Genomic DNA, 9,328 nt, shown 5'->3' with positions numbered 1-9,328 from the left:
GATAAGGAAGTGAAGAGAGGAAAGAGAGAGTTTGTCCCAACTTTTATGTGAATTTCTAGAAGGTGGAAAATAAAACTTACAAGAACAAATCACACATTCACACTCATTACATCTAACTCAAGCTTATATACTACAATATGCCTACAATAAATATCTTACACATGCTTAATAGCATTGTCTTTTAGTTAGTCTAATTGCATAACTTACGGATCATTTAATTCTGCACTAACTGCTTTTGGCGCCAATTCTAACTAACTCATGTAATAAGAAGCATTATTATTTAACTACCTTATTCTAAATATCCAATCTGCAAGATATCTTTGCAACTTTGTCCTTTCTATACATCCTGCTCATAAAGTTAAATATTATTTTTATTAAATAGAAAAGAAGCGTATACATTCTTGGGCCAAAACAAGATTTGCACAAAAAAAACAAGAAATCATGAATTGTTGGTAAGACCAAGAGAAGTGACTGCACTAGAGGATAAAAACACATCGATTTTACCGGGCTAAATTTGGATTAAACGAATACATAACAATCTCAATTCTCAATATATCTATAATCAAATAAGGAATTACCGACCTATCCAAAAAAAGAACCATAATTGCTATTGTAAATGAACTTGAAACAAAATATTATCGAGTGGGTAAAAGCTATAATATAATCCCAGTTATGAGGATGAATGCTGACCCGAAAAACAATACCGTAGGGGCCATGCCTTTCATGGGTTTAACCGACTTCGAACTTGCTCTGCAAATTGATCTCTAGGAATGGTTACATCATTACTAGCCTCCAAGTTTTTCAATTGCACAACACCTTCCTTTATTTCTTGCTCACCAACAATCACCATCCATGGAATCCTTGATTCTTTGGCAAAGTCAAAGTGCTTCTGTCTTCTTTTATTCACCAAGAACTCTGCTTTCACACCAGCATCCCACAATTCACCTGCCAGCTCTGCAGCTAGCGTCAGGTCATTCCCTAATATGCTCACTAACACTTCTGTCTTGTTTGGCCGCGGCACCTAAAGAATCACAATACCAATCTGAAGTTATAAAGAACTAACAAGCGAGGTACAGAAGGGAAAACAAAAATAGGAATACTGGCTAGACAATGCCAGTATGCCACCATCATCACTCAAACACTGTACTAATCCAAGTTATTTAGGAACATTAGCTGGCTTGTATTTTCTTTCTCCTTTTTTTTTTCCTTTTTTTTTTTTTTGTATTCAGGTATAGCATCAATGTTCACTGAATGTTGTAACAAAATTGGTTTCAAAATGATATTCCATGCTCAGAAGAATCAATAATTATATATATTTAACATATACAGCCAATGAAGTTACTTATCAAGCATTATGACTTTTACCTGGTTCTGATCCTTCTGCTGTTGCTCCATTATCGCAAATACTCTCTCAATTCCAAGACTTACACCAACTGCTGGAACTTGCTTTGAGCCAAACATTCCTATCAAGTTATCATATCGACCACCAGCAGCAATTGAACCAACCTGTGGAAAAACCATAAATCCCAAAATACGAGAGAGATTCAAATAAAACTTATGTAGATGAACAAAAAAGTGTGCATACACAAATATGACTATCATAAGACTAAATTCAACATAGAGGTATTTTCGAGAATAAAAGATTACCCGTTAATGTTACTAAAGTTCAAACATTCAAAATGGAAGACATATAAGACATATGCATTACCTGAGCACCCCCTTTAAAAACAGCTTCGTATATAACTCCAGTATAATAATCCAAGCCCCTAGCAAGACTTAAGTCAAAAACCACTTTATCAATGCATTTTGATTTATCCAGAGCTTTAAATAAAACTTCCAGGTCATTCAATGCATCAGCAGATCCAGCATCTTCTAAGAAAGCACTGCCCTCTTGTTTAAGTTTAGATAATAACGCTAAAGGTGATCCTCTTTCTTTCACATAAGTTTCAATTCTATCTGCAGTCTCAGCAGTTAATCCTTTCTCTTCCACCTGCAGCATGACAGCACAAACCATGTTACTGACGAAAAAAGGGGGGGGGGGGGGGGAGGGACCGGAAAAGATATTATCCTAAGAGATCAGCAACGGGGGGGGACCGGAAAAGATATTATCCTAAGAGATCAGCAACATTTAAAAAGTAACAGCCATACTAAACTCACCCTATGTAAGTTATCAGCACTAGAAGAAAAGCAAATACTAAATACGAATAACCACAAGAAGAAGCATATGTCTCACCATTTCTTTTCTTATCTGTTCAAAAGACTGTTTGTCTAACTTGTCAATGCTTGAGCATATAGTCCTAAACTTCTCAGGCGGGACTCCACAAATTTGCATCATGCCATCCAGTAACTTCCTATGATTCAACTTTATCTGCAAAACATACGATGGTTACAAGAAAAAAGTCACATACCAAAATATACTGCATAATCTGAACACATTAATCAACAGAGTTTCAAGAACCACAGTCAATTGCCGGTCACATCCAAAGGAATGATTGGGATTAAAAAGGTAAAATATAGCACAAAAGTTGGGTTGAGCAAAGACCACATCAACTTCCATGTAGTTTGATCATTGATTAAGTGGCATAGAAAGGAACTGATATTCTGATAACAATGGGGGTTAACAATTGCACTTTGAAGGAAAACGAAGCCCGTAAGCACAGAACATATTAAATAAAAATCCTGGACCAAAACATAAGCCCAAGAATTAGCACATTTTCTAGGGGTATAATTCAGATTTGTTGCATTGCTAACCACTCTTCAAAAAGTATTGACAATTCATGATGTTTGATCTCAATGTCAAATTATGAGCACAGAAGACGGTCCTACAACATAAGAATATTGTGTCTACATAATAAATGACACAAATATTTACCTCATATTCCCCAACGTCAAGCTCATCAAGCAATTCAGTCAAAACTCTAACAACCTCAAAGTCTGGAGCCATTTTTTCAGAGGGTCCAGCAATATCAAAGTCACATTGGTAAAATTCACGGTATCTTCCCTTTGATGGATTGTCTCTTCTGTAGACCTTAGCTATTTGATATCTTTTTAAAGATGTCAGACCATTCATGGCCATAAACCTAGCAAATGGAACTGTCAAGTCATACCTCAACGAACAAAGTTCCCCACCCTGTCAAACAAGTCGATTACAAGTTAGCATGAAATAAACTTTGAAAAAGAAGAAACCAATCTTACAGATAACCTACATAAAAGTCATATGGAAGCAAAGTCAGGATAAATAAAATATGAACGTCATCAAATATAGAAGCAAGATTATAAATGAAACCAGCAATAAATATATGTACCTGATCAGCAAGATCATAAATCAACTTTGAATCTTCTCCATACTTCCCCATTAGAGTTTCTCGCAACTCAAAAACAGGGGTATCCAAAGCTGTGGCACCATGTCTCTCAAAAACTTGTTCTATTATTGAAAATGCCTTCTTTCTAATTGTCATTTGTTCTTTGGCGAAATCACGAGTTCCCTGAAATTTTGTATTGCAATACTCAAGGAAAGACTAAAACACATCCCATGTGGGAACAGATGCAAACACAGAACAATTCCATTATCTGTAGACAGCAGCACCAAAGGCCAAAAAGATAAAAGTAGACAAATGAATAATAGCTCAGCAACACAAGCCATTGGAATTAGAATATATGTTATTTATAGCTTCACCCCTTGTAAGCTCAAGCTCAAGCTCAAGCAGTCTACTCTTTCGATGATTAACACACATAAAAGTGCTCAAATGCATTTGATACGAATTAAGTAGATTACATATGTAAGCTTGACAAGTACATTTAGAGAATTACCTTTGGAATCTTTGGCAATCTTCTACTTTCATTGCTTTCCACAATATCCTTTACCTTCAATAAAAATCCATTAAACTCAGGTTCAGCTGAATCCAAAAACAATAGAAAGTTTCCCACCATCGTCTCTAACCCTGATTTTTGAACAGCAGCTTCTCTTTTACTCTGCAACGCGTCCTTAATCAATGGCAAAATCAAACTAGTTCCTTTGCCCAAAATAACCTTCTTCTTCTTCTTGTCTGCTTTTGAATTCTCTGCATTGCCCTGAACCCCTTGAAACTTTTCATTCAGCTCCGTACCTTCAAGTACAGCAAAGGCAGTCACAAGTTCCCACGCCACAATCTTCCAAACAGACCCCAAAAGCACGTTGACTTCGTGTGCAAATCTAACGTAGTCCTTTTCGAAAACCAAGCCCAAAGCCGCATTAAAACCACTGCCTAAGCTAGCATCAGTGGGGCATTCCTTTCCAAACATCTCGCCTATGCTCGATTTCAAATCATCACTGCTTATTGACAACAAATTATTCTTAGCACGCAGAAAACTACACTCACCAAGTTCCCTCAATGCCGCTGCCAATGACAATAGCACAGTGGAGACAGATTGCTCAGTTCCATCACTACCAGCCTGAATTTCAGCCAATTTAAAACCCGAATTCAACTCAACTCGCATCTTCAAATGCACCAATTTAACCTGCTCCCTCAAAGTTCCATGAATCTTTGGAACCTTGGCAACCGATCCAATCTTCTCCTTTCCCACCAGCTTGGATCCGTTAAGCAGAACCCTCATATCACTGGCGACTCCGACTTCCTCCTTGGAGGTATGACCATCACCGGAATCCATCAAATTGAAGGCGGTCACGTCGGCTTTCGAGGCCTCACAGGACAGTGCAGCGGCGACATCGGAGAAGGACGTCAATGCGGCGGATTGGTGGTCCAAAATAGCTGAAACTCCAAGCAATGCCGAAGAAGCGTTGTTGAGAACGAGCAACTCGTCTTCTGTGACTTGGAGGTTTTCGAATCGGAAGGTGTTGGGGTTGGAATTGAGGGATTCGGAAATGAGAAAAAGAAGGTCGGCGCGAATGGAAGAGGACGAAGTGAGGAGGAGCTTGTTGAGAAGTACGAGGAGGAAGGCTCTGGTTTCCGAGAGGGAGAGGAAGCTAGGGATTGCGATGGTGTGCTTCAACGACGGCGTTGCGGAGGACGATGAGGCGGAGAGCCTGTCGAGGGCGGATGTGTCGATGCGGACATGGGCGAGGCTGGCGGCGACGGCGGAGATGGTGGAGGAGGAGAAGGAGGAGCCCTTGCCGCCGAGTGTAACGGTACAGAGCTCAGCCATGAGTGGTGGAGGGTGAAACTGGTTGAGACTTGAGACAACGGAAGCAGGGTTTTACTGTTTTAGGGGTTTGGGTTTTTCGTCAATTCCACCTTCTGTTTCACAAAAAATAAAATAAAAACTGAGAAGTGGGAACACTAAACCAAAATTATCATATTAAAACTAAAATTAGAACACCACCGAAATTCATAAAGCATCCACGAAAGTTAAATGAGAGAACGTTGATAGTGTTTGTGAACCCTGTTAACATTCAACAAAGCATGTTTTGCTTTGATCAGGGTCAATAACGAATAACAATGTACCAGTTATGACAGTCACACTTTTTTCTCTATTGAAGTAATCCTTGTAATTGTAAAGGGTATTCCTTGAGAGATAGGATTTTGTTTATATTATGCTAGCCTAAGATCTAATCTAGGTAGTCTTTTCGCAGGACAAAACTCTAGGTTATATATATACACTTGGTTATTGGGAAAAAGATTACTGCCTTAATGAGATTATTGAGCTCACCAAGAATATAAAAAACTCCTGCATGGTTTGACTGGAGAGGATTATTTAAAGGCCAATTCTATGGTGTCTAGAGTTAGAGTCTAAATTTTGTCTAACTTATTTTTTTGTAGTAAATTTTGATTTTTTTAAAATTATTTATTGTTATATCTTTTAAATTAAATACTATTTTTTAACTTTTTTTAGTAAATAGACACCACTTTTTAAATACCATAGCATTCACCTTATTTAAATCCCTACAGAGCGAGCATTTTCCATACATGTCACTGTGCGACCAATTTGGTAAACGGGAAGCTAGTAAACGATGCAGGAGACATTGCGTTAGACCAGTATTTACATGTATAATATTTTTATTAATTAAAATTTAATATATATAATTAATTAAACTGTGTTATTTTTTATAAAATTAGATCAAACAAATTAATTTGGCCAAAAAATTGATAAATCAAATCTTGAACCGATCTAAATTAATATTTTTTTATAGAAAATAACTACAATAACTCTATTATAAAAAATGACTAAAATATTTATATTATATATATAATATTGTTAACTTCTTGGTATATTATACTACGTTTGTTTAGTAGCATAGTCAGAGATATTATGTTTAAAAATATTAAATTAATATATTTTATATTTATTCTGATAAAAAAGATAAAGAGACGTTAATAAGAAATATTATTTTTTTTATTTTTTATTATTTTTTTATAATTATATATTTTATTATTATATTTTTTCTCAAATTTTTTAAATAAAAAAAATAGAATAAATTAAACTTTTATAATTTGTTTTAGTTTATCACCAAACAAAAATATAAGAATATTAATTTTTATGTTTTTATTCTTTACATCTTATTTTCAATATATTGTATTATCCTATTCTTAGAATCGAACACAGCTTTATTGTTTGGGTATATATAAAAAAGTAATCTCTTTGTAGATGTGCAGGTTATGGGTTCTCGGCTAATGAGTATTGGACAATCTCAAAAAATTGTCTATAAAAATGAAATGAATGAGAAAATAGTGGCAAAAGAAAAAAACAGAATATGTTCAGAAAAAAAAAAAAAAAAAAGACTACGAGAAAATGGCTGAAAAATTAAAACGAATAGAAAAAGAATTAGCATACCTGAAAAAAATTCATAAAAACTGTGAATAAAAAATGTAAGGATTGGATGATGATAAAGTCGTGTTGTAGAACCAACGAGTGGAACTAATTGTTAAGATGAAGTAATTAATTTGGATTGATCGAGTAGTCAGTTCATTCGTCCGTTTAAGCAAGTGTCGAATGTTCGAATTTCGCTTTGTGCATACATTAACCCATTAGCTAGCGACAGACCTTAAAATAAAGCTCAAAACTGTGATGAATTTATCCTTAACTTGTCGAATTGAGAGATACCGTAGACAACAAAAAAAATTGTTCAGATGAACAAAAATGAAAAGCACCAAAAAAAAATGAAAACCATGTGGTTTACGCATTTGTTCGACTTTGCGAAGTACAAAGTCGCCAACTTGAAATGACCGAGGTTGAACTTTTTGGTTATATGGCCAAGCTATTTTCTATTACATAGCTCGACTTATTAAGGAGGCGACATTGCATGCCTCTTCAATGAGATCAAGCTTCATAAGTCTTGGCTCATTAGGATCACTCTTCTCTAAAGATTGATATCGAATAAACTCTTGTGAAACTTCTAATGGAATCATTGCATCATATCCATAAACCAATCGAAATGGTGTCTCCACAATAGAGGAGTGTGATGTGGTGTTATATCTTCATAAAATTTATGATATTAGTTCGGTCCATAAGTCCTTTGCATCATCTAATTTTTTCTTTAAAGCATGTAAGATGACTTTATTAGTAGTTTCTGTCAATCTATTTGTTTAAAGATGTTCAACAGAAAAAAAAAAGTGTTGAATAATTTAAGATTATGTAGGAAGTCAAAAAATTTTTTATCAACAAATTGTTTACTATTGTCAATGACAATATACTGTGGTATTCCATATTTATAGAATATATGTTTTCAAACAAAGGATATCATCTTGTCCAATATTATCTTGGCTAATGGCAAAGACTCTATCTATTTAGAAGAAAATCAATGGCAACAACTAGAAATTTTACCTAACCAGACGCAAGAGAAAAAGGATTAAAAATAGAGTTAATAGTCAAAATCGTCTCTAAAAGATACCTCGATCTCTATTTTCGTCCCCGAAAGATAAAATTAATCGAATTCGTTCCCAAAAGATACTCAACCTGGTCATGTTCATCCTTCTGTCATCTCCTTCGCTGAGTTGGCAAACGTTCGCTGACGTGTGTCGTTACCTGTCAGTGTGGCAGACGCCAAGTTGTACCCTGTTGTTGCTGACAACATAAGTCTTTTATATCAAGTCAAATTAGTCCTTGAGTAGATAAACCTTAATCCCAAATTCAACGATAAATTAGTTGCCGTCAACACTTCCGGTGGCCATAGACTTCAGTAGGAGCTATAATTGTTGGTTCACTGCAAGAATGGAGATAGGAAATGGAGGTCGTGGTGGTGGTTTGTCGCATCCGTCGCATGACAGTCATGGTTGTAACGCTTCAATGCGAACGAAGAGGTTGAAGACTCATGACGAATCATGTTTCTGTGGGTTGAAGACTGTGATTAAAAAATCTGGGACAGCAGAGAATTCGAATAGATTGTTCCACGCATGTCCAAGTTACCGGGTAATTGGTGTTGAAAAAAGTTAACGGTTTTCCATCTTGTTCTGTGTTGTTGGGTATTTTTTGATTTTTTTTGTTTCCTCCTTTCTAAAATTGCAGAAGGACAATCACTGCAATTATTTTAAGTGGGTTGATGATGATGACTATCAAGAAGTGAATGTATGTGGTACAGAGAGAACGTTCTCAACCTCAGGTTAGAATTAGATTTCTTCACTCTTTACGACTGCAGTTGGTTTTCTCATACCTGCACCAGCAATTGCCTGCAGATTTAAAGGCAGGAACCTCTACTAATTAGTGGTCCTAAGCTCAGAACCTCTCTTCCATTATCAACTAGGATTGTTTGACTGAATAGTACTTAAATGAAATAAACATTATTGACCTGTTCTTTATTATGAATTACAATATCAATTTCATCTTCTGAAGTAGTATGTTAATGATATTCAATTGTACAAGTTAGCTTTCTAAAATGATCAGGTAGGGGAACCAATAATGAGTGGGATATGCCATCATTAATAGGGATGCACAATTTTTGACATTATGCTAAATGTTCTTAATCATATCTATAGATAAATTGCACTTCTTTAAAGCTTTAATATGTGATTGTGAAGAACTGATGAGAGAGAATAATATGTGCCTTGCCTTCTTTTTTGCACATTTTACTTCAATGTGCTAAATTTTTTTCTTTATTCCTTTTGGCACATAGTTAATCATTTCTATTTTTCATGTCCATGTTGACTTATATATAGGAAGAAGTGGATCTATTTGCATCACAGCCAGCCATTCCTTCAATTACACCAACAGTTGACTTGTTTTCCATTCCTAAATCATGTAAAAAGAAATATATGGTGTTTTCCAATCTAAATCATGTATCACACTTACAACAAATGTTACTAGGCTCAGCTAGTGTAGATTATAAAAAAGTCGGTATAAGAAACTTTGTCTGACAGTTGCTAGTTTGGATAAAATATCAGAACGACTATTATTCTCT

At 35.4% G+C, this 9,328-nt stretch overlaps 1 protein-coding gene across 3 annotated transcripts; it reads right to left on the bottom strand.

Annotated features, from left to right (window-relative positions):
• Nucleotides 1-446: 446 nt before the first annotated feature.
• Nucleotides 447-5,556, bottom strand: LOC107638236 (histidine--tRNA ligase, cytoplasmic). 3 transcript variants are annotated; one of them, XM_016341399.3, is made up of 8 exons: nt 5,320-5,556; nt 3,811-5,234; nt 3,306-3,485; nt 2,873-3,130; nt 2,234-2,368; nt 1,709-1,990; nt 1,366-1,506; nt 447-1,021 (listed from the first exon to the last, which is right to left on the bottom strand). In XM_016341399.3, exons 2-8 carry the CDS (start codon nt 5,140-5,142, stop codon nt 722-724), a joined length of 2,628 nt encoding a protein of 875 aa, XP_016196885.1. In that variant the 5' UTR covers nt 5,143-5,234; nt 5,320-5,556; the 3' UTR covers nt 447-721. The 3 variants fall into 3 exon arrangements, with proteins under 3 accessions (XP_016196885.1, XP_020976098.1, XP_088340183.1); XM_021120439.2 differs by having other exon boundaries at nt 5,442-5,556; XM_088484057.1 differs by having other exon boundaries at nt 5,379-5,494.
• Between the last annotated feature and the right edge of the window lie 3,772 nt (nt 5,557-9,328).

Source organism: Arachis ipaensis, chromosome B4 (assembly GCF_059453495.1).
Source record: "Arachis ipaensis isolate K30076 ecotype BB chromosome B4, ASM5945349v1, whole genome shotgun sequence".
In the NCBI taxonomy this organism is placed as follows: domain Eukaryota; kingdom Viridiplantae; phylum Streptophyta; class Magnoliopsida; order Fabales; family Fabaceae; genus Arachis; species Arachis ipaensis.
Note: the sequence above shows the minus strand (reverse complement) of the source record. Positions and strands in the feature narration are given on the sequence as shown.